General features: G+C 38.6%; 1 protein-coding gene across 2 annotated transcripts; it reads right to left on the bottom strand.

Annotated features, from left to right (window-relative positions):
- Positions 1 to 82: 82 nt before the first annotated feature.
- Positions 83 to 18,051, bottom strand: PRIM1 (DNA primase subunit 1). Of its 2 annotated transcripts, none has more exons than XM_043447047.1 (13): positions 17,854 to 18,051; positions 17,001 to 17,158; positions 13,448 to 13,554; positions 13,303 to 13,376; positions 11,866 to 12,002; positions 11,384 to 11,442; positions 10,139 to 10,248; positions 9,545 to 9,636; positions 9,234 to 9,375; positions 7,046 to 7,115; positions 6,547 to 6,632; positions 2,594 to 2,692; positions 83 to 1,150 (listed from the first exon to the last, which is right to left on the bottom strand). In XM_043447047.1, exons 1-13 carry the CDS (start codon positions 17,954 to 17,956, stop codon positions 1,131 to 1,133), a joined length of 1,257 nt encoding a protein of 418 aa, XP_043302982.1. In that variant the 5' UTR covers positions 17,957 to 18,051; the 3' UTR covers positions 83 to 1,130. The 2 variants fall into 2 exon arrangements, with proteins under 2 accessions (XP_043302982.1, XP_043302981.1); XM_043447046.1 differs by having other exon boundaries at positions 11,336 to 11,442.
- Positions 18,052 to 26,032: the final 7,981 nt, after the last annotated feature.

Genomic DNA, 26,032 nt, shown 5'->3' on the forward strand with positions numbered 1-26,032 from the left:
TAGCAAACAGAAGTTCAACAGAGGAATTATACAATAGTCTTTTTTTCTTAAAAAATTAGAAAAGAGAAAGAAATGCAAGCCATTTCAGTGTGTTGACTGTATTACACAATCTGTTTTATTTAAGTCAAAAGACAAAAGAAAAAAAAAAAGACTGTGGCTATGGTGAAAACAATGTTATAGGTAATGCAAAGGAAAATTTTCATACCCCATGGAAAGCACCAGCCTGAAAGCCTGCTTCTCAATGTTTCTCAAAAGACAATGTAAACTAGAATGACTGTTTTGTTTTTAGACTGGCTGTAAAACCAGGCAAAAGAAATCTGACATTTCAGAATCTATCACATGAAATCAAATATGGAAGAAATGAAACCTTTAAAATTAAATGTAAGTGTCTAGAGATATACAAAGTCCAAGTGTTTTGACAAGTATAAAAGTTTATGCTGGTGAAGTGGTTTATTTTTTCTAAATTGCTTAGAAAATTATTCTCTGAGGGAAGAAGTTAGGAGCTACAATTGCCAACAGTTATAAAAAATACTCTATTTGACTCTAATATTGTAACAGTATTAAGTCATATCTTTTGAAGTAAAGTTATTGTAGGTTTGGATGCCCATTTTAAAATGATTTTTTAAAAGACAGGGAGTGGGGTATGGCCTGACCAATAAAAATATCAGTAAACAAAATGAGGAAGTTACTGAATACATGCTCCAGGTATAATTAATCAAGTGTTAATTAAGAACAAAACCTTCATACACCTAGAAATATGGAGGTTGGATCTGGTGAGCTGACGTTAAAGTCTTGGTCATATTACTACTCACTTACTTCTATATATGGCAACTACTAGAAGTTAGTGCCTGTATCAGTAATCTTAGCATTATAATATTAAATCTTACAGATTAATCTGCATTCACTTATATCCTCCCAGTATTGCTCCTTCCAGGAATCTGAACATTCTCCTTTGGTGGTTTCCTGAATCTTTTCAACATAATTATTTCTCAAGAAAAGGAAATTTTGCTTCGAGCATTAAGACACATACACAGTTCTGCTACGTTTATTAAATGGCTCTTGAAGTATTTGATTCTTGGTTGAAGGTAGAAGATAATCCATATTCATATAAAAGGAGTTGTTTGTTATCTTCAGAAGTCTTTTTGTAAATCTAAAATAGAATAGATTTTTATCAAGGATAGTAAAGGAAAACAAAGCTCATTTATTTCACATTCTGATTTGCTTAATGCTTCCATTAAATTCACATCATGCATAAAGATTTGCTTTCACATTTGCTGAAGCCCACATTATAGGCTGAGTTAGTACAGAACGAGAATACAAAGGACTTAATATGCCCCATTGGAATGGCAGCTTCAGTGAGGCTTTCCAAGTTCAGAGTCATCACTGTTCATTCAACAAGCATGTATTTTGAGTGTCTACGATGAGTAAAACATTATCTTAGGCACTACTATTTAGTCATCACACATTTTATTAAAAAATGAAGTGGAAAGGGGGCTTGTATTTCTATAACATTGCCAATTTTCTATGGTATTCATCAATCTCTTGAATAATACTCACTACTGATTTTTTTCCTTTTGCCTTACACATAAGCTTGGGTGTCTCCTAGTCAAAGAACTTGATAAGCTCATTGAAACTTTCCTCTTGCTTGGCTTCTGTGACACTTATACTTAGATCTTTCAGCTTCCAAAAAAAGTCATTACCAAGTTTCAAGGATGGCTCTAGTATCTGCACTTTTTGGAGATCTCCAGCTCTATTTGTCCTAATACTAATAGCTCAATCTATTCCCTGTTTCTCCCCAGATACAGCTAGTAGATTTATCTTTCTAGATACAACTACAAATCATGGCACTCCCTTCCTCAAAATGCTTTACTTGCTTCCCTGTTCATGTGAATTAAACTCAAACTCCCAAGACTGGAATTCAAGGCAATCTACACTGTGGCTTCTTTGAATTTCTATCTCATCACTTCCTGATGCATCTTTTCCCAAATAAGCTATACGACTTGATGGCCTCTAGAGTGACTGATGCTTTCCTGCTTCTATGCCTTTGTTTCTGCTGTTCCTTCGAGAATGAGCAACCTGTCTCCTTCCTCCACTCCTGTATCTTTATCTCATCAAATCTCTGTTTGTGGAATTCCTACTCATACCTCACTCAAGCCATGATATATTGGCACTGGGGACTAGAATTCATGCAGTAGTTCACTGAATAGAGTTAAATGCCATTCTTTTCATATAAAATCTTCCCAGATTCTCTCAGTCAGACGAGACCTCTATCGCTTTTTTAGCATTTTATACTTTTCTTTTTTTTTTGGCATCAGTTAGTATTCCCTAAGGGCAGGGAGCCATGGTGTGGAATTCATCCTTGTATAATTCATTTTTATTTTTCTCATAGAACCTGATATATAGAAAGTGTTAAATAAGTATGTGCTGAATTGAATTAAGGGACCTCAGTTTTCAAAACACTAAAGATGGTAAGATAAACTAGTAACTTTTCTTGAGAGGGCAAAGATTAGAGCTCTAAAAATTGTTCACTCGCTAGATGTTTTAAACTGCCCATACTAAGATCAAAATAGCTATAAGAGAAATAGAATCTTACCACTCTTCTTGAGAAGTTCTCCTTTTCGGGATTTATCCAGGTTTTCAAGAAACTGCTCGAAAACTTTTACAAAAGGAGCTAGACTGGTCTTCTTATAATCTAAATTATGAAGACCATGAGTTATAATTAGCATTTTGGCAGCAAGAATAACACGAAAGTATAACTTTTAATCTCTTGTAAAAATTCTGTACAATGGTGCTGTGTCCAATAGAAAATAATGAGAAATGTATAATTTAAAGCATTCTTGTAGCCACCTTAAAAAGGTGAAATTAATTTTAATAGTATATTTTTTTTAACCCATTATATCTTAAAATATTTCAACATATGATAAAAAGTGAGTGAAGTCGCTCAGTTGTGTCTGACTTTTGCAACCCCGTGGACTGTAGCCTACCAGGCTCCTCTAACCATGGGATTTTCCAGGCAAGAATACTGGAGTGGGTTGCCATTAAAGATTGAAATATTTTACATTCTTTCATACTAAGTCTTTGAAATCTAGTATTTTCTACTTAAAGTATAACTCAACTTATTGACAGATACTATATTATCATATCATTGGAAATACTTGATCTAGATTTAAATTATAATATATGTAGGTAAAAAAGCAAGCTCATATAACTAATTTTTCTAACATGCTTAAAAGTTTTCCAATAATTGAACCAGTTATCAGTTTTTAAGCTTAAATTAATTAGAATTAAAAAAACAAAACAAAACCCTGTTCTTTAGTTATACTAGCCACATTTCAAATGCCTAATAGCCACATATGGCTAATGTATTAATAGACAATGCTGCTCTAAAACATCCAAACTATATGTATATAACTACTCTAGTAGTCCGGCTTTCTGGTATTAGACCAGCATCATCTACTGCTATGTATTAAGTCCCACCAAACACTCCTTTCTTTGGAAATTGTGGCTTCAATAATAAATAGTTTTACCAATAGATCAAAACACTGAAAATGTGAAGTGAGGGCCATACCTTCTGGAAACAATCAGAAGTTTATAGTCACATGCATTAAGTATAGGTATTCTCTGATTTGTAAAATAGTCTTAAAAATGTATATAAAACTTTGAATATAGAATCTTAATCATCCATTTAATTATACAATCTATAATTAATACCCAAAGGAAGGGAAAAATCTAATTGAGATCAAGATGAGATTTGGATTTTATCTGCATGGAATTAAGACTACTCATAATAGTTTACTAAAAAGAATTTAAAGAAAAAAAAGGAAAGGAACCAGGGACTTCTCTGGAGGTCCAGTGGTTAAGACCCCATGCTTCCTCTGCAGGGTAGGGTTCCATCCCTGGTCAGGGAACTAAGATCCCACATGCCATAATTATATAGAGCACTATGCTAAGTTATAAAAAAGTATAATCCATACATACTACTTCATCTCAAGAAATTTTTATGCTTTAAAATATTTATTTATTTATTTGGGCCACTCTGAGAGGCTTGCAGGATCTTAGTTCCCTGACCGGGGATGGAAGCTGGGCTCTTGCAGTGGAGGTATGGAATCCTAACCACTGGACCATCAGGGAATTCCTTCAAGAAGCTTTTAAATGAATTGGAAAAACAACCCCTATAGAGGAGTAACAGAAGACAATATATAATTAAAGGCCAAACAGGCATACAGATAACTTTGTGTCCAAAGAACTGACCAATCAAAGTTGACTGAGGTAGCTATGAACTGGGTCTTAGAAAAAAGATTTAATTAGATAGTCAGTGAGGAGGGTAGAGAACATACCAGTATTTGGGAAGTAGAAGGGAAGGAGCAAATGGTACTAATATGAAAATGGACAAAAGTTTAGAATCATAGAAATTAAAAAAATAATAAGGAACTTAAATATCACCTATGCCAGCCTCCAACCTTATCTAAAGCATCCCTGACTTACTGATGGTTAATAGCCTTTATGAATACTTTAAAGTGCAGTTTATTTCTGAACACATATTATAAAGCTTCTCCTTATAGGGAGCCAAAACTTGCTTCTTTAAAACCTCTGAACAAAGTAAAAAGATGTCCACAAAGAGATCCTATTAAATTTAAAAAGTTGTGTTAAAAGTAATTTGTTAAAAAAAAAAAGTAAAATAGTACTAACAGGTTTATGTGGAAAAAAATAGCAGCTCCCTGCCCTAATTCTAACCTTTCCATCTTCTTGAATGGCAACTACTTTTTTCTTTTCTAGCACTTACTTCTAAAAATGAATACTTCCATTTTTACTTAGAAATTTAAGGTCATTCTTCCTAGGTCCTTGGCTTTTTTGTGGGGAGGGACTGTAGGAAGGGGGTCTGAAAGCTCTTAAGATCTTCTCTTAATTCTCAGTGTTAAATTTCAAAATGATGTGCCTTGGTGTAGGCATATCATTCTCATTATGCTGAGCCCTTTCAACAAAGGGCTTATTTCTGGGATGTTTTCATATATAATTTTGACAATTTTTTCCCTCCCTGTTTTATTTGTTCTTTTTCTGTCAGATATCAGACCTCCTGAATCAGTCTTTAATTCTGTTTATCTTTTTCCTCCTTAAAAAACATAACTAACTTGTCTTTTTTCTACTACTTTCTAGGAAATCTCCTCTTTTCTTTTCCAGCCCTTCCAGTGAAAGTTTTATTCTAACGATTATGTTTTTGATTTCTAAGACCTCTTTCTTATTCTGAATGTTTTTTTTCCCATAGCATTCTGGTCTTGCTTCATGGGTACACTGTCTTCTCTTAATCTCTGAGGATATCAGTTTTTAAAAAAAAAAAAAAAAGGTTTCCTCTGTTCCTTGCATTGTTTACTTTCCCTGAGTTCTTTTTTTTTTTTTTTTCAGTTTATTATTATCCAGTTTATTTGTTAGAGACTTTTGTCCATTATTTTAAACAGAATGCTTGTAATCATTCTATAAATATTGATGGAGGAATGTACCTTGTTTATGTTAGAGCTGAAATATATGAAGTGACATTTGAGCTTGGATTCTGAAAGAAAGGTAGCAACATTTGACTAAAAAGATCAATCAGAGATCTGTTCTGCCCATTACAGTAGTCATGAGTCACATGAGGCTATTTAAATTAAATGAAGCTAAAAATTCAGTTTCTCACATTTCAAGTTCTCCAAAGTCACGTGAAAAGGCTAGTGATTACATTTGGACAGTGCGTGACGTTTTCAACATAGAGCTCACTGTTGAACTACTGCTATAGTGTCTCTTGGGTGTTGGTATAAGATTTGACTTTCACTAATAGGCAGTTTTCAGAGAAGGCAAAGGCACCCCACTCCAGTACTCCTGCCTGGAAAATCCCATGGACGGAGGAGCCTGGTGGGCTGCAGTCCATGGGGTTGCTAAGAGTCGGACACGACTGAGCGACTTCACTTTCACTTTTCACTTTCATGCACTGGAGAAGGAAATGGCAACCCACTCCAGTGTTCTTGCCTGGAGAATCCCAGGGAAAGGAGCCTGGTGGGCTGCCGTCTATGTGGTCGCACAGAGTTGGACACAACTGAAGCGACTTAGCAGCAGCAATAGGCGGTTTTATATTCCCAGCTCCTTCAAATTCTTGGATATACAATTCTGTTACAGTTTAGACATATATTTAACATAACACTCATCTGGATACAAAGACAAAGTACAGAACAAAATACTGCACACATAGTAGTTGTCAAGTAAAGAGTTATTGAATCTAAGACTATGAGATTCAAACAACTGTCAAAATCAATTGACAATTTAATCTTTCAGTATAGATCCTGGCATTAAATGTTACTTTGTGAATATCTGTTGACTCAACATTGGATTCAACAGCACCATTTGGGCAACTGATGAAGGAGAGAAACATTGTGATCATATTATTTGCTACTGAGCTGGTTTCAGGATAAACAATGATCCATTCTGGTCTGAATCCAAGGCAAATTAATTACTGGAGTCACAGAAAGATGTCAATATAAAAAGACTATGTTAAAGTGAGACTTCAATGTACTAACCTACCTCTGGTTCTGGGTTTAATATCAGATTCAGCTCCCTTCTCTTTTTCTTCTTTAATAGAAATAACATCCAATTCATGGCAAATGGAACTAAAAATAATAGAAGAAGATAATTTTAAAGTTGATTCTTGGTCAACATTACCCAGTGTATGAAAGCACATGAATCTCACAAGATTTTCTGTGAAAAAAATGTGGCCACATGAATTTGGGATATTCTAAACATCATACTCTCTTTCTGGAGTTTTCCATGCATGTTAGCATATTAAAGACTAGGAAATTTTGCTTAAGTCAACATTTCTCAAACTTATTTGAACTTTTTTTTTTTTACATAATAGTAGCTGAAAAACTTGTGTTCTGTAGAACTCACTAGGAAATGCTCTTCTGGAAGGGCACCATCATACAGCCTCAGAGAAGCTGCCTCACCAGAAGGGATCTAATCCACTTCACTTCACATTTACAATAGCCACAAACAAAAAAGGAGTGATCAGTGATCTGGAACATACCTTATGGTTGGAACAGTGAGTGGATCAAACTGATCCACTTTCTGTAAGTCAATAGGCACAGAAATGCGACCTGTGAGAAACAAAAACTATAAACTGAATACTGTACAATACAAACAATTATAGGCTGTGTCCTGTGAGTTATTTTTGGCTAAAACTTTAAGGCTTAGAAAGAGGGTTACACTAATCTGTTAAGAATATTTATTTAGAAATATAAATTAAAAGTACTTTCGGGACTTTCCTGGAGGTCCAATAGTTAAGACTCCACACTTCCAATGCAGGGGGTATGATTCTATTTCTGACTGGGGAACTAAGATCCCACATGCCATGTGGCCAAAATGTTTCAAAAAATACATAAATACAATAAAATTGGGTCTTAAAAAAGTACTTTCACATTTGTGCCTTTATCTCTCTAAAAACACCAAAAAATAGATGTGAAAGACTGTTGAGCTATTACCTAGTTGCTCTTATATCTATTTTGATTTCTGTTTTCCTCTTCGCTATATCCTTCAATATTTAAGTATGGAACAATCTCAAATTTAGTGAGTCCTGAAGATGGAACACAAAACAGATGGAAGTAGTTTACTTCATTACTTTGATTAATTTGCTGAAATCAAAACAGACACCTATGTGTTGAGCATCTTTGGAAATAATATAAATGACATATTACCCTTTTACAAAATCCACAACTGGGACATGACATAAAACTCATATCTGAAAAATGAGATAATGAATTTAAAGAATGGCAGGTGACTAACAAAATAATTAAGGGAATTGGGAGTTACAGGTGGAAGGCAGAGTGAAAAGACTATACCCATTTAATGGGAAAAAAATATAATAAAAATGTATACTTACAAGTGAATATAATTTGTTACTCAAATCTTGAATATTAAATAAGGGGAATACTCACTGAAGCTTTAGAATATTAAGATAAATATTAAGAAACATTAAGCTTATTACCAAAATAAACTAAAAACACATAATTGGAAGATTTGAAAAGGGGCAATATAAATCTATACACTACAGAGTCACTGTAGACTATTAAAGAACACTAGGCGATTTGGGAGTATTGAATATGTGACAGACACTTTTCTAAGCATTTTACCTTTTAGATCTTCACCATAAACCACTGAGGTATCTCCACTGTACAGATGCTAAAACCAAGGGTAGTTTGCTTAACTTCCCACAGCAAGTGGCAGAGTTGAATTGTTGACACTAAAAAGGACAACTAGATACTTCTAATTGTGTCCTCTAGTCGGATGGAGCAAAGTTTATGCCAATATATCTACTATCATACTTATTGTAAAGTCAGTTTTAGTCCATCAAATCTTATCCAGAAGAGTGAAAGAAGAAAGCTAAATCTACTGAAAAAGACCTGAGGGAGGAGCATAGTGGAAAGAGCATGGAATTTTTTTTTAACTGGAGTATAGTTGCCTTACAGTGTTGTTAATTTCTGCTGAACCGCAAAATGAATCAGTTCTATGTATACATGTATCCCCCCTCTCAAGATTTCCTTCCCATTTAAGTTGCCACAGATAACTGACAGGTTCCTGAGCTACACATAGGTCCCCATTACTTATTTACATAGCAGTGTATATATGTCAATCCCAGTCTCCCAATTCATCCCACCCCCTGCTTCCACCTTGGGAACCAGAAGTTTGTCCTCTACATCTGTGATTCCATTTCTAAAAAGCACGGAACTTTGAGTCTTAAGAACTGAACTCTGTTATCAGTTCTGACATAATTTTTTTATTTTTGGCCATACTACAAGGCTTGTGGGATCTTAGTTCCCCGCATGGCAATAGAACCTGGTCCCCGTGAGTCAAAGTGCCGAGTCCTAACCTCCCTGGATCACCAGGGAATTCCCCAAAATTTGTTTTAAGACTGTGGACAAATCCCTTTAACCTCTGGAGTCACTGTTTTCTCATCTGTACAATATGTGCTGTTGTTCTGTGTTTTAAGTTCCTCTCCAACTCTACTTCTAACGCTGAACCTTAGAAACCCAACTGAAAATTATTTACATAGTGGAAACTCATTGAATAACTACTGACAATAGAAAAATAAGTTAATTCAGATATTAGTTGACAGAACAATTCTTCAAGGTTTACTATTTCAGACTTTCACATCCAGTGACATGCTTTCTATAACAAAAAATAACTTTGAGTTTTCTTTTTTCTTTTTTACATAGTACCTGTTTTAGGATGAACACTAAAAGGGCTCTTCAGTAAATGATTGATTCCTTTGCTAACATTGATATCCAGTCGTGGAAAGCAATATTGGAGCATGATCTCCCACTCAAGCCAGGGTCCACATTTGTCATTTTTGTTGTTTTTCTAAAAACAGATGCAAGTCCAGCATGAGGATCAGTAGGAACTTTTGAAGATTTCTTTAAGGTGGTGAAAAAATGATCTTCAACCATCTCTAACTCAGTAAGTGAAAAAATGAGAATTCAATTAAGAATTGCATTATTGTATTTGTAATACAGATTTCAATGGAATATACCTGAAATTTGTTGATGGTGTTCTTCAAATTCTCCCAACGCTGAAGTGAATTGCTATGCCTTTGGAAGCCTTGTTGAAGTTCATCACGCATTGGTGATGGATCATTAAGGAACACACTCATTTAGGGTACATCAATGAACAACTTATTTTCAATGTGTATTACCACAAGGATATCTAAAGATTACATAAAAAGTAATTATTGTTTTCTAAAATACAAATATTAAACATAAAACCTTAGAAAAATTCCTGTTAAACTGTATTAGGTACGACAGAATGAATGCCAAAATAGCTGTAAGGTTTAAGGTAAAACTGGTCCGTGATCTGTATATATTTTGATGATGATTTTGCATCTGTTAAGTAGTCACTAATTTTAGGAGGATCAACTTCCAAAATGAGGAAATTTATTTACAAAACAGCCTCACTTCTTATTGTATTCCAGACTAGAGATTAAAAAAAAATGCAGAAATACAGGAGATGTATTGTGTAAAAAAGATTAAAACTATATAAGTACATGAGAACATACAGGTAGAACAAATTTATAATATCATAGGTCAGTACAAGTAGCTCACATAGAAATGGTCTTGGGAAAGGATATTTTCAGGAACAAGGGCTAAAATTTTATCCCAGCTTTCTTTATTCTCAAGAATATCTTGATCAACTAAGGCATATTGTTCAAAGTATTTTTTTATTATGTTTATAGATTTTCTGTAGGAACAATAATAACAAAGTCCCAACACTATTAGTGACATATATGGCACATGGCTTTTGTTCACTAGGGAGGCTAGTACTTATTTTCACTGAATTTCTAGAACTTAATTAGATAAAATGGTAATTATACCTCTTCACAGGGTTATGAGAGTTAAATGAAACATTCTAAGGGGAAAGAACCTAGCAAAGTATTTGGCTTAGACTAGATATTCAAGAAATGTTTACTTCTTAAATCCCACAATTTAGAAGGTTAATAGCATCAGAGACATGTAACAAGGGCAGAAAGCAACCAAGTCAGGACAATGTAATAATACATCAGTAGTAGGATGTGGGATACAATCTACAGTTTCTATTCTGAATTGCTTGCTTTAGCATCTCAACACTTACAACGTGCTTTGCATTTTGAAAATAGACTTTGTATCTACTGTTTTATGTGTATATATTTGTATGTTAGGTTACTAGCTTTTATTTTATTTTATTTATTATTATTATTTTTTTCGCTGTGCAGCATGCAGCATGCAGGATCTTAGTTCCCCAGTCAGGGACTGAACCCATGACCCCTGCAGTGGAGGCAGAAAGCCTTAACCACCGGACTGCCAGGGCCCTCCTACTGCTTCATTTAATCTCTGCCGCAACTCTGAGGTAGATGGAGTAGACACTGTTCTCCCCATACTGATAAGAAACAGAGTCTCTAATATTTTATCAGGGTCATATTAAAGTGGGAGAGTAGGGATTCTTACTTCTAATGCAATGCTCTTTCCATTATCCTAGAGAAGTAGTGAATTCAATGGAAAGGGTATGGTCTTTGGAATCAAGCAGACAAGGACATGTGTCCTGATTTTAATAATTACTTGCATAAAGCCAAACAAATTATACAATCTCTCCAAATCTCACTTCTCTCATCTGTAAGTGGAGATAACCATTATGTATCTAATGAGGTTGTTGTGAAGACCAATAAGAACATTTGTGAAACACCTATCAAGAATACTGGAATGTACAAAACAGGAAATTAATTCTGGCTATTAATGTTGTAAAATGCTACCCTGGTACAGAAAATTGATAAGGTAATTCTAAAAGCACATACAGGTAAATCAGACACAACTTAAACTTCATGGAGTCTTCCCCAACAGACCTGACAAAAGGGTGAATTTTTTCACTTAGGTGAACTTTCTTTTTAACATCTTGACCACCCTGAAAAACAAACCATCAAAAACAAACAAACAAACAAAACTTCATGTATATTATATAACATAAATGAAATAAATCAAAATTTTCTTTAACGTGTTCTAAAGATACTGATTAAATTCTGTCAAAGTATAGAATCTTGCATGCCATTTTATACAGTCTCAATACCTGTAATTTTCTTGGTTAACTTTACTTGACATACTTGGGCCAGAAAAGTAAACTAAACTTCCTTTTGCCACAAAGGAGGATACTTACAGCAAAATATGAGATATCTTAAAAAATGTAACTACTATGATTTTAACTGATCTACTGGTAAAATCATTTACTCTGAACTATGAATGCTTAAAAGATAGTTTGCTTTTGTTACTAAGCATACAAGGCTGGGTCTAGCTAACGAAGAAATGTAAACTATCATTAAGAAGACCTTACCTTTACAAGACTCAAATATTCAACTATCCCAGAACGTACTGCAGAGGACAGTTTTCTAACTGATTCATCACAGACCCAACAATGAACACCTCTCCTTCCAGAATATACCCAGAGACGATGTTTAAATCCAAAGTCCTCTGAGGAGGGAAGAAATAATCAGTTTTAAAATAAATTTGTAAATTTCTGGTTCTTGCATATTTCTCTAGCTTGATTTTTTTTTTTACCTCTTATCTGTACTCATTTTAACTATACTACAGTTGATCCTTGAACAAACTGGGATGCCGACCCTCCCACTAGAAAATCCACATAAAACTTATGGTTGGCCCTCCATAGAAACAGTTCCTTGAACTTCCTGGGTGGTCCAGTGGTTAAGAATCTGCCTGCCAATGCAGGGGACACAAATTTGATCCTTGGCCAGGGGAAATTCCACATGCTGTGGGGGCAACTAAGCCTGTGTGCCACAGCTACTAAGCCTGTGCTCTGTGGTAAGAAAAGCCTGCGCACCGTAACGAAAAATAGCCCTCCCTGTCAGCTGGAGGAAGCCCACGCCTAGTAATGAGGACCCAGTGCAGCCAACAAATAAGTAAGCTGTATGTGTATGTATATATATATAAGGACGCATTCCTCTGCATCAGCAGTTCCTCTCTATTTGTGGTTCCACATCTGCAGATTTAACCAACTATGAAGCATACAGTATTGCAGTATTTACTACTGAAGAAAATCTGTGTATGTAGACTTGCGCTGTTCACACCCGTGTTGTTCAAGGGTCAACTGTACATCATTTGTAGTTTCCCATGCTCCCTGGGCTCTTGCCTTCAGTTCTTTACGTATCCTGGTCACTCTGCTAAGAATTTCTTCGTGCCCCAGTACTTCTATTTCTCTCCCTGACCAATTGCCGTTTCTCTCTAAAGACCCAGTCTAAGAATACTAAAATAGGTAACAAGTGTTTGGAACAGTGCCTGGTACATAATAAGCCTCTTATATAAGTTAGCTGTTATCACTGTCATCCTCGCCATCACCTCTTCCAGGAAGCCTTTTCTGATCTAACATCTTCCCATCCCTGTATGCACTCCTGCTGTTCTCCACCCCCACAGCACCCTGTGCCTAGTAACACATACGTAATCCTGAATTTTCTGGTTTCCTCTTTAGACTGCATAACTTACTCGAGGTAAGAATTGTTATCTTTCATAGTTCCCTCACTTAGGACAGTAATGGGCATGCAAGAGTTGCTCAACAGATGACTGAATTGGGGAAAAAATTACATGACTTGATCAATAGCTTTATCAAAGACTTTAATCTTTTATTTTCCCATCATATATTTCAAAGAAACATGTCAGAAATTTATGAGAATTGATTATAAAATGGTGTAGACAGATTAATATTCAGAAAAAAAAAGATTCTTGCATGTGACCCCACTGAGATACTGCTAACACTTGCCTTTCAGCGCTCGGTCGATGATACGTATGGCCATCGTCATGAGGGTCCAGCACTTGGAGCATATGTCTGCAGAACTGGGGCAGAATGCTCGTTACTCACTGTCAGTGATATCACCCCCCCTACTCGCAAAGCATGCGGAACCCACCTGCAACATCTCCTCACATCGTCATAGTCTGTCATGTCAATGTCAAACACCAGTTCTTTTTCCTGAGCCTGGAAAGCTCCCAGCTTCACTGTATTGTGTTGGTTGGGCTAAAGGGACAAGATATCAAGCAGTTTCTATAAGAGCCACCACACTGTCAGATATGCTTATTTCCTACCTATAAAGAAAAAGGGGCCAAAGAGAAGGAGAGAAACCATCTAATGCCAAGTCTGTCCGTGACTGACAGAAAAGCAGCTCACTGATGTGATCCTACACAGCCAGAAGTGATCACAGTGTAACTTTCATAAAAACAAAGCTTGATAAATGCTTTACCGTAAGTATTTGTTTTCTTATAATCCTACTGAGATATAATTGACATATGACATTGTATAATAAACATTTGTTGATCAATAGAAATCATAATAAAGCATTTTTAGGTTTCTGATAAGAAAAGGTCCATACAAATAATTAGTAGCCTACTGCAAGATATTTTAAGGACCTTTAATTGTTATTGGGCATGTAAGTAACAAAAATGTGTTTAAAATTTTTCTATAATTCAAAAAGATCTCCCAAGACAGTCTGGCTCAAGTTCTAAGTAATTTCCTTTGAGGCTATGGACTATCTGGTAAAGAAAGCAGACTGAATGCAAATACTTATTTGGCTTCCTCTAAACCTGCACAAAAATAATTTTTTATTTTTAAAGACAGGTATAAGTCTTTTTAAAAAGAACCAGAGAGGAGACAATACCACCACAATTTTTATAAGGAGATTCAAAAAGCTGAGTCTTCAGCTCTCAGTAAAGAAGAACAAGAAGAAACCCAATTTACATCTCAGAATCCCCAAGTCTTAGGAATAGGTGACAACAGGTATCTCTGGAGCTGAGATTAAAAACAGGAGGATTGATTACAAACCTATTTACAAAGCAGTTAGTGCTAAACCTACTCTGTGGAGCTAGGTGACTGTGCTTCCATTTCCCTGGTGAAGACACCTGAATCATTACCTGGGGAGCATAAAGCAGAGGGTTCCTGGACTGAGAAGGGGAGTGGGCACAGCTGAAAAAAGGCTGTACTGTGCAGATATTCAGGGGACTAATTAGACATTTACTTGTGGACTGCTGAGACCTAGCTCTCTCCTCTGTACCTTCCCGCTGCCACCCCAGGAAGGAGACAGGAAGATTCCTCTCTCAAGACCGACCAGGTGTATCAGGCATTGTTATTAGGCTCTAGGAACAGATCAGTGATCAACGGGAGTTTTCATTCTAACAAAGACCTGGAGAAACTGACATCAGAGCTTCCCACAATAAAATGGCCCAGTCAGATCACCCTGTAGTAAAGAAATCTCAGCCACGTATACAGAGCTTCCAATCAGCTCTTTGGTACTCTATTCTTAAATATAAGCCACAAGCAAGAAATCACCAGATATATGAGGAAAACCTCTGATAACAGTGGAAAAACAGAAAAAAATGTAACTGTAGAGAAAACAGCCTGTGTAACGGAAGAAAATGTAAAAAACTGTCATTGCTATCTTCAGCAAGATAAGATATATCAACGAAAAGAGTACAGGATATGTTAGGAAAAAAAGGTTCTTGGAAATGAAAACATAATAGCAGAAATGAAAACCTCTGAGGAAATTCCCCAGAAAGCAGAGAAAATGAAAACAAAAAGTAGGAAGACAGACTTCCCTGGTGGTCCAGTGGCTAAGACTCTGCACTTCCAATACAAGGGGGCCTGGGATTCAGTCCCTGGTCAGGGAACTAGATCCCACATGCCACAGCTAAAGATTCCATATGGTGCAATGGAGACTGAAGGTTCCTTGTGCCTCAGCTAAGACCCAGCACGGCTCCCCCCCGAAAAAGAAGGTTGCCTCTTGGGAACAGAAAATAGGGGCAAAAGTAGCAGACCAAAAAAAGAAAGCTTAATTAATAGTAGTTGATTTTTGTAAACTACGTGCATATATAACTAATAAAAACACACAAAGATGATGTATAGATGTCTGTCTTGGCCCAGTTTAAGAAATGACACCTTTTCCCCCTTCTGTGCTAGAAAGAAGGAGTAGAGTGAACCTTGGCTCTTCTATAGAGACTTGTTTTAATCTCCATCCCTAAAAGAGGAGTAACCTGCTCCAAAGTATTTTCCCTGCCTGCCTTTTCTTACCTCCTCTCCCTTTCCTTTGGGATTTAGAGTCAGAAAACCTGGATTCAGGTCCTATCTCCCTCATTTAGAAATTATGTAACCTAGGCCAAATTATCTAAGTTCTCCTTTTAAAAAAAGAATAATGAAGAATGATATGAAAAACAAGTCATACAACATTAAGAAAAGGCTCCATACAAAAGCTATTATTCTATGTGTATCTTTTCCCTACCTGTGTGTATTTTTAAGGAGAGGAAGAAGGGCAGTTTTGGGCAATTACGTTCATTCATTCCACAGACACTTATGATGTACTCTCTCTGCCTGGCAGTATTCTAGGCACTTAGGATATATCAGTGAGGGGAAAGGGTAGGAGGAAAGGCAGGCTACAGGCCTCTCTGAGTAAGGACTTGAAGGAGGTGAGAAAAATGAACCAAAAAGATGCTTCGGGAAATGGTTCTAGGCAGTGGAAATTGATTGAGCACAGACCAGTGACAAGATTGGAGTGAGTGAGGGAGAGAGAGGGGCTCGAACTCTGGGTGAAATGAGAAGCCACTGGAGAATGGTTTGAGCAGATGAATCAAGATGATCTTACTTGTTTTAAAAGGATCCTTTTGGCTGCCGTGTTGAGAATACAGTCTAGAGTCTACAGGAGCAAAGTGTTAGGAAGTTTTTACAGTAATTCAGATAAGAGGTGATGATGATGGTAGTGGCACTAGCAGCAGTGGTTAGTAGATATTATTATGGTAGCGCTAAAGAGATTACCTAGTGAAACAGATATAGGCGTGAGAGAAATGGAGGAATCAAGAATGATTCTCCCCAATATCCTCTGTGTTCAACCATACTGACTTCTTCATTTAGTCTTTAAAAAATGTTTTTTCACCTATTTATTTTGATTGTGCTGCATGGGCTTTCTCTAGCTTCGGTACGTGGGGTTCTCTTTGGAGTGGCTTCTCCTGCTGAGCAGCATGGGCTCTAGGGCGCCTGGGCTTCAGTTGCAGCTCCCAGGGTCTAGAGCACAGGCTTGTTGGCTGTGGCACACATGCTCAACTGCTCCACGGCATGTGGGATCTTCCTGGGCCAGGGATAGAACCCAAGTCCCCTGCATCCACTGTGCCACCAGGAAAGTCCCTCATTTAGTCTTTTTTTTTTTTTTTTAACATTTCTTTTTTAATGGACCTCATTTAGTCTTTCAGCCAGATATTGGCTGAAAGTTTTTTGTCCTACAGTGAATATAGCCAATCCATTTCCAAATGATTTCCAGTCAGTCAAGTATCAAAGGACATTGAAAAAACAACTTCCTTGCAAAAATGGTTGAAACGTGGCTCTTCAAATAAAATAAACACTACAAATTTATCTCAAAATGCTAGGGGCACCAATCCTTTCTTGGTTTAAAAAACAACAAACTACATACAAAACCGATTTCTTACTCTGTGGGAATATACTGCGCCAATATCAATCTTGTATGGATTCATTTTCTGCATCTCCTTTTCCAGCTCACTTTGGTTGTTGAAGGATTGGTAGCGAATGTAAATATCATCTTTCAATGTGAATGAAAATTCACGGTGCTGAAAGTAATTCTTTACCACTGCAAAATAAATGTACACCTTAAAGTTAATTTGGTACTTTATCCAGCTCAGAGCGTTAAAACATTAACCAATGAGAAGATATTTTTAATGAGTCCTCTGTTACATGTTAAAAAAAAAAAAAAAAAGACAAGCACTAGTTCCTAATTTGAAGGGGTTTACAAAGATGAGGATAAAGATGCAGAAATATTTTCAATATGTAATACCACCTCTCTTTTCTTGGTGGGCACTAATAAATTCAAGTGGGAAGAGTTAAGTACCCCTCCTCTTTTAGGAGATGCCCCTCTGTCCCTGAGCAGATCACGACTTTGCAGCTTCATGCTACGACCCCGTACCTTCCCCCACCCCTCCCCTCCCGCCCCGTGGTTGCAGGTAAACACCAAACGGAAAGTGAGTCCGACCATTCGGGCCGGAAAAATTTCACGGACAGAGGAGCTGGTGAGCTATAGTTCACAGGGTCGCAAGAAGTCGACATGACCGAGCGACTTAGCACACACCTTCCAGTGTGCGGCGGAGGCTGGTCAGCACATCCTCTCTCGGCCCACTCACCCCCAGAGGCGACGGAGAGGGCGCGAGATAACGCACGACAACGCCTGGCACACAGGAGGCACTTCACATTGTCATTCCGAGGTGCCCTCCCCAAACCTCCTCACACGCCTTTGCAGACACACCACCACCCCCTCCCTGCCTCCATCACCTCCGCCATAGTTGAGCCAGCGATAGTATTGGCCGTAGGGAAAGAGCCTTCGGTAATAAAGCTTAAGCAGCTCGGGCAGCTCGGCAGGGTCAAACGCCTCCATGGAACGCAGAATTCAACCCTCGGAGGACTACCGCAAGAATTGGCGGGAACCACACAGGGCGAGCCTGCGCCACTGCGCAGGCGCATCGTGGCCACGGCCCGCCGTCCGCAGGGGCCTCTGGGAATTGTAGTTCCTATTTGGAGGCTGGCCTAGGCGAGGCCGCTTCTGACCGACTGGGCTTCCATGGTAGCTCAGCTGATAAAGAATCCCCCGCAATGCAGGAGACCGCGGGTTCGATTCCTGGGTCGGGAAGATCCTCTGGAGAAGGCATAGGCTACCCACTCCATTATTCTTGGGCTTCCCTGGTGGCTCAGACTGTAAAGAATCCACCTGCAATGAGGGAGACCTGGTCTCCATCCCTGGGTTGGGAAGATGCCCGGGAGAAGGGAATTGACTACCCACTCTGGTTTTCTGGCTTGGAGAATTCCATGGACAGAGGCGCCTGGCAGGTTATAGTCTATGGGGTCGCAAAGAGTCGGACTCGACTGAGCGACTTTCCCGTTCACTTTCTGGTCGAGGGCGCTGCTCCTGTGGTCTCAGCCCATTTACTTCTTCGCTAGGTTCCCTGCACAGGTGGGACGAGGAAGACCACGCCCATTCCTGGGCGATTTACTGCGGAAAGATGAGCCCTGGCGCATGTGGTTGTTGTCCACTCGCTCAGTCGTGTCCGACTCTTTGCGACCCAATGATTGCAGCACTGCCAGGCTTCCCTGTCCTTCACCATCTCCCAGAGCTTGCTCAAGCTCATGGCCATCGAGTCGGTGGTGCCATACAGCCATCTCATCCTCTGTCGTCTCCTCCTCCTGCCTTCAATCTTTCCCAACATCAGAGTCTTTTCCAATGAGTCAGCTCTTGCCATCAGGTGGCCAAAGTATTGGAGCTTCAGCTTCAGCATCAGTCCTTCCAATGAATAGGGTTGATTTCCTTTAGGATTGACTGGTTTGATCTCCTTGCAGTCCAAGGGACTCTGAAGAGTCTTCTCCAACACCACAGTTCAAAAACATCAATTCTTTGGTGCTCAGCCTTCTTTATGATCCAACTCTCACATCCACAGGTGACTACTGGAAAAACCATAGCTTTGACTAGATGGACTTTTGTTGGCAAAGTAATGTCTCTGCTTTTTAATACGCTGATGAGGTTTGTGGTAGCTTTTCTTCTAAGGAGCAAGTGTCTTTTAATTTCATGACTGCATTCACCATCTGCAGTGATTTTGGACCCCAAGAAAATAAAGTCTTTCACTGTTTCCATTGTTCCATCTATTTGCCATGAAGTGATGGGACCGGATGCCATGATCTTAGTTTTCTGTATGTTGAGTTTTAAGCCAACTTTTTCAATCTTCTCTTTCACCTTCATCAAGAGGCTCTTTAGTTTTTCTTTGCTTTCTGCCATAAGGACGGTGTCATCTGCATATCTGAGGTTATTGATATTTCTCCAGGCAATCTTGATTCCAGCTTGTGCTATATCCAGCCTGGCATTTTGCTTGATGTACTCTGCATATAAGTTAAATAAGCAGGGTGACAATATACAACCTTGACGTACTCCTTTCTCAATCTGGAACCAGTCCATTGTTCCATGCCCGGTTCTAACTGTTGCTTCTTGACCTGCATACAGGTTTCTCAGGAGCAGGTAAGGTGGTCTGGTATTCCCATCTCTTTAAGAATTTTCCACAGTTTGTTGTGATCCACACAGTTAAAGGCTTTAGCATAGTCAATAAAGAAGAAGTAGATGTTTTTCTGGCATTGTCTTGCTTTTTCTATGATCCAGTGCATGTTGGCATGCTGGGAGCCAGCACACGAGATCCTACCCATGACAAGGTCATGGGGAGAAAGCCTGACGGGCAAGGTGGATCAGGTTTTCAGGGATTTCGAAAAGCTGCCCCCAGCTCTCACCTTAAAGATGATATCTGTCTTTCTGATGCCTGCCTCAATAGACTACTCCCTAATTTCTCTGACACAGGCAGAAGGCCTTCCCCCATCTCTTCCCAAATAAGAATCAATTTAGAACTTTAATCAATAAGTTTCCCAGGTGGTGGTATTTTATGAGATTATCCAGGGTGAAAGGAGTGTTGTAATTTAAACTCCTTTGCTGGTATTTTAGTTTGTTTGGCAAATGCATCTTTGCCCTTGGTACTAATATGCATGACTGCTTATATTAATACCCTAATCATAAAATAGCATAAAGAACCTGATCATATAAAGGCCCTAGTAGACATAGAGCCCTTTGGGGAGTGAGGAAGTCCTATTAGAAAACATAAGAAAAGTTATTCTAAAGGTGGTTATTGGGTTGATGTTTGCTTGCTGTGTTTTTGCTTTTAATGTGCTAAGGTTGTGTTATAGAAACCATTGTTAATATAGCTAAAGATCTGGAGAAATAAGAGCCTAGAGAAATACCACCCTAGTGTGGTAACAATGAGATGGTTGTTAATTGTCAGCCAGGAGTGCTAGGCAGAAGCTGCCTCACCGAAGCCGCAGAGTCTGTGTGGGGTAAACTTCTTAGATAAATGCGACTGACAACTTCTGCAGAAGGATTAATTTTTGTGCTAACAAGGTTATACTTCCACTCTGTACTGTTGCCCTGTTAGACTGCTACCTTTCAGTTAAGGTCACCATAGAAACAGAAAATAGGTTTACATTCACCTGACCTGCATAAAATGTTAATAGGCCCCAAGGCCAGAAGATAATGTACAAGACCCTCATAAACAAAGAAGTATGCAGAAAACACCCTGGTTTCGTGATGTACAAGCTGATGTAATGTTAAACTATCTTCCCCTTAGAAATGTACTAATTTAGGGTATAAAAGCTACGGTAAAAAATAAAGCATTGCCAGACTCTGCCAGACTCTGCCAGACCCTGCAAGCACCCCCGTCTGGTCATTCTCTCTCTCTCTCTCTCTTTCTTTCTCTCTCCCTCGCAGACTGGGCCCTATCAAGGCTGGTCTCATGTGTCTTCTCTCTCTCTCGCCGACGCCGTTCATCCTGAGGGTACCCCCTGGATACTGCCGGGGCTGGACCCCGGCATTGGCAATATGACCTCTGGTTCCTATGCCTTTTCTAAATCCAGCTTGAACATCTTGGTATTCCGGGTTCACATACTGTTGAAGCTTAGCTTGGAGAATTTGAGCATTACTTTGCTAGCATGTGAAATGAGTGCAGTTGTGCGGTAGTTTGAACATTCTTTGGCATTGCCCTTCTTTGGGGTTGGGATAAAAACTGACCTTTTCCAGTCCTGTGGCCACTGGTGAGTTTTCCAAATTTGTTGGCATAGTGAGTGCAGCACTTTAACAGTATCATCTTTTAGGATTTGAAATAGCTCAGCTGGAATTCCATCACTTCCACTAACTTTGTTTTAAGTGATGCTTCCTAAGGCCCACTTGACTTTGCATTTAAGCATGTCTGGCTCTAGGTGAGTGATCACAGCATCATGGTTATCTGGGTCATTAAGATCTTTTTTGATATAGTTCTTCTGTGTATTTTTGCCACCTCTTCTTAATATCTTCTGCTTCTATTAGGTCCATGTATTTTCTGTCCTTTATTGTGCCAGTCTTTGCTTGAAATGTTCCCTTGCTATCTCTAATTTTCTTAAAGAGATCTCTAGTCCTTCCTATTCTATCGTTTTTCTCTATTTCTTTGCATTGTTCACTTAGGAAAACTTTCTTCTCTCCTTGCTATTCTTTGGAACTCTGCATTCAGTTGGGTATATCTTTCCTTTTCCCCGTTGCTGTTTGCTTCTTTTTTCTCAGCTATTTGTAAGTCCTCCTCAGACAACCATTTTGCCTTTTTGCACTTCTTTTTCTTAGGAATGGTTTTGATCCCTGCCTGCTGTACAGTGTTACGAACCTCCGTCCATACTTCTTCAGGCACTCTGTCTATCAGACCTAATCCCTTGAACCTATTTGTCACTTCTACTGTAAAATCATAAGAGATTTGATTTAGGTCACACCTGAATGGCCTAGTGGTTTCCCCTACTTTCTTAAATTTAAGTTTGAATTTGGCAATAAGGAGTTCCTGATCTGAGCCACAATCAGCTCCTGGTCTTGTTTTTGCTGACTGTGTAGAGCATCTACATCTTCGACTGCAAAAAATATAATCAATCTGATTTTAGTTTGACCATCTGGTGATGTCCATGTGTAGAGTCTTCTCTTGTGTTTTTGGAAGAGGGTGTTTGCTATGACCAGTGCGTTCTCTTAGCAAAACTCTGTTGGCCTTTGCCTGCTTCATTTTGTACTGCAAGGCCAAACTTGCCTGTTACTGCAGTTATCTCTTGACTTCCTACTTTTGCATTCCATTCACCTTTGATGAAAAGGGCATCTTTTTTTGGGGTTAGTTCTAGAAAGTCTTGTAGGTCCTCATAGAACTGTTCAACTTCAACTTCTTCCTTATTAGTGATTGGGGCATAGACTTGGATTACGGTGATATTGAATGGTTTGCCTTGGAAGCCAACCAAGGTCATTCTATCATTTTTGAGATTGCACCCAAGTACTGCATTTGGACTTTTGTTGACTATGATGGCTACTCCATTTCTTCTAAGGGATTCTTGCCCACAGTAGTAGATATAATGGTCATCTAAATTAAATTCATCCATTTTAGTTCTCTGATTGCTATAATGTCAATGTTCATGCTTGCCATCTCCTGTTTGACCACTTCCAGATTACTTTGATTCATGGACGTAACATTCCAGGTTCCTATGCAATATTGTTCTTTACAGCATCGGTACTGCTTTCATATCCAGACACATCCTCAACTGGGTGTTGTTTCTGCTTTGGCTCAGCCTCTTCATTCCGTCTGGAGCTGTTTCTCCACTCTTCTCCAGTATCCTGTTGAGCATCTACCGACCTGGGGAGTTCATCTTTCAGTGTCACATCTTTTTGCCTTTTCATACTGTTCATGGGGTTCTCAAGGCAAGAATGCATATAGACTTAGGTTATCAAGATGAAGTAAAAGAGATGTTCTCTGCTAACTTTATGACTGTTTTAGGAACAACACAATTAAGCAATTGAAGAAGGTTTGGAAATTAGTTCTTCATAGAATTTCTAGGTCCAATATATGGAAATAAATGACCAACCAAATGAGAAAAGCAGGATCTATGTATTCAAGAACTTGTTTTATACAGAAAGGGAGTCAGCCACCCTCACTTGTCTTTTGACAGACTCAAATGTAGGCAGAGGAATGGGAAAGCTTTAATAGGGACAAGAGAGAAGGTTTCGGGTATATCCTGAATCAAGGCTCTTTGCATTGGTCAGGTATAAGTGGGCTAACACACATTGGGGCATCCTATGTCATTGGTTAGGTGTGCATATTTGGCTTTCTCTGGTTGGTTATAAATTGGAAGTGGGGAAAAATTAGGGAAGCTGTCAGTTTTTAATCAAGTCTTGACTCTTTTGGGTGGATCATTATATGGGTTATTTAGCTTCCTGGACTAATACTCCAGACTGCAGTCTCACTTCCTACAAGTATGACCTAGAGCAAGCTGGCTTCCTGGGCTGTTTATTATAGATAAGGGAGTTGGTTTCCTGGGTATGCTTTGGGCAGATTGTGGATCAGAGTTCTGTTTTTGTATATGGTCTGGTCATTATTTGTTTGTATATTTTATCTGTCATATAGAACATCCAGGAATACTAAAATCTGAACCCAAGGAAGCTTGCAGAACCATGGAGTTTTGTGTAAGTGTGAAAGGAGCCTGTTTACTATTGATGTGCAGATTTGCCAATCAGTCTTACCAGGTAAAGATGCACGCCACTACAAGTGTGGGCCGGGGTGGGCAGTCTGATAATTACATCAGGATTGTGTTGCTTGAAAGCTATTATTTTCATGAACTTTAATTTTTGAAAGTGGTCATGGTCCCTCATTTTCTGTAGGCAACATGGTGAAAAATAGTCTCTAGGCAGATCATATTTATTTGAGTATTTCTAGAAATGTGATGTTCTGCACAATATTAGTTGATTTTCACAATCCCCAGAACACCTGTTTTGGGTAGAGTGAATTTCATTTCTGGGAATGTCTTCACTCTAATAACAGTAGCAAGAGTGCCAATAGAGGGACTTCCCTGGTGGTGCAGAGGTTAAGACTCCATGCTTCGAATGCAGGGTTTACAGAACCTTGTTGGGGAACTAACTGAGCTTCCCACAATTAAGACCTGATGCAGTCAAAAGTCAAAAATTAAAAAAAGAACAAAAAAGAGAGCAACATTAAGAGTTATCTTTTCCAGAGCTGCATACCCTTGGGCCTTTTAATGGAGGTTTTGGTGTTTCTTTACTGGAAATTCCTTATTGCTGCCTTTAGGAACTAATTTCTTTTAGCTATTTGGGAGTCCCCTATTTGAATTTCAGGGCCATTAAAGAGGGCACAGTGTAAGGAGCTAAGACATCAGGGAAGAAAGCAAAGGAAGTTTATTTACTGAGTTCCTATTGTATGCTTGGTTTATTTAACATTTGTTTTTCTCATTAGGCAAAAGGACATAATAATAGCTAACATTTGTATAGCATTTGCCATGCTCTCAAGGACATATGTGATCGGTACTAACCATATCCCTATTTTACAGATGGAGACATATTTGTTGTTGTTCAGTCATTCAGTTGTGTCCGATTCTTCATGACCCCATGAACTTCAGCACGTCAGGCTTCCCCGTCCTTCACCATTTCCCAGAGTTTGCTCAAACTCATGTCCATTGAATCAGTGATGCCATCCAATCATCTCATCGTCTGTCATCTGCTTCTCCTGCCTTCAGTCTTTTCCAGCAACAGGGTCTTTTCCAATGAGTCAGCTCTTGCCATCAGGTGGCCAAAGTATTGGAGCTTCAGCATCAGTCCTTCCAATGAATATTTAGGGCTGGTTTCCTTTAGGATTGACTGATTTGATCTCCTTGCAGTCCAAGGAACTCTCAAGAGTCCTCTCCAGCCCCAGGTGGAAAGCATCAGTTCTTTGGTGCTCAGCCTTCTTTATGGTCCAACTCTCACATCCATACATGACTACTGGAAAAACCATAGCTTTGATTAGACAGAACTTTGTTGGCAAGTAATGTCTCTGCTTTTTAATATGCTGACAAGGTTTGTCATAGCTTTTTTCCCAAGGAGCAAGTGTCTTTTAGTTTCATGGCTGCAGTCACCATCTGCAGAGATTTTGGACCCCAAGAAAATAAAGTCTGTCACTGTTTCCGTTGTTTCCCCATCTATTTGCCATGAAGTGATGGGACCAGATGCCATGATCTTAGTTTTTTGAATGTTAAGTTTTAAGCCAGCTTTTTCACTCTCCTCTTTCACCTTCATCAAGAGGCTCTTTAGTTCCTCTTTGCTTTCTGCCATTAGGGTGGAGACATATGCCGAGATCTAATTTGTCCCAGTCACAAAGCTAGTAAGTGAGAGAAGCAGACATCCTGGCTCCATAGTCTGTGAGATTAACTCCTATGCTGCAAGCTATTTGTCTACAAGGGGTTGTTGTGAGGGTTAAATGAGATAAACTAAGAGGTGCCTGGCACAAGTTCATAGCCCAGAACCACTCAAAGTGAGAAAGTTGTTTTGTGGAAGTGCTTTGATATAGAGGTCTTTATCCCAAGGGCCACTGGGAGGCGATATTGCCTTTCAGTTGGTTTCCCCTTGTGTTTTCATCCTTGTACTTGCAAAACCCCTTTGTCCTTCTAGTCTTCCACTATCTGCCATCTTTACATTTACTGCTTATGTCTACTGTCAACCTCTTTGGGTAATCTGTCAGCCCTCCATCACTCTCTTCAAGTTCTTTGCAGACTTGGACACCTACTTCATGGACTTTCAGTCCAGCTCTTATTGTTTTTCTGGATGTTTTTAGCGTGTAAAAGGATGATCTTGTTTGGGAAAGATATGGTTCATCCAGTCATTTTTTAACTAATTCATTTATCCTGCAGTTAATAAAAATTTGTGTTGGATATTTAGCTAGGCTCTGGGGAGAAAAATGACATGGCTTCTGCTTCCAAGAAAGTTATAGTCTAATGGGGCAATTGATAGAAATCAAAAAGTAAAATAAACTGTTATAGATGAATTTTTAACCCAGTTGTCTCTTGGTGTCAGTATCGTTTTTTTTTTTTTTTTAAAGACCTGGGCAAGATTGGT

Source organism: Cervus canadensis, chromosome 25, assembly GCF_019320065.1.
Source record: "Cervus canadensis isolate Bull #8, Minnesota chromosome 25, ASM1932006v1, whole genome shotgun sequence".
NCBI lineage: Eukaryota > Metazoa > Chordata > Mammalia > Artiodactyla > Cervidae > Cervus > Cervus canadensis.

What these genes read in the sequence shown, in the direction of transcription:
- PRIM1 (XM_043447046.1), bottom strand. Translation starts at nt 17,956, where the DNA reads ATGGAGGCGTTTGACCCTGCCGAGCTGCCCGAGCTGCTTAAGCTTTAT. An exon ending in AATATTTGAGTCTTGTAAAG is followed by an intron (nt 11,443 to 11,865) that starts GTAAGGTCTTCT and finishes TTTGTTTTTCAG; the next exon opens with GGTGGTCAAGATGTTAAAAA. An exon ending in TAGTGTTCATCCTAAAACAG is followed by an intron (nt 7,116 to 9,233) that starts GTACTATGTAAA and finishes TGTTTCTCACAG; the next exon opens with GTCGCATTTCTGTGCCTATT.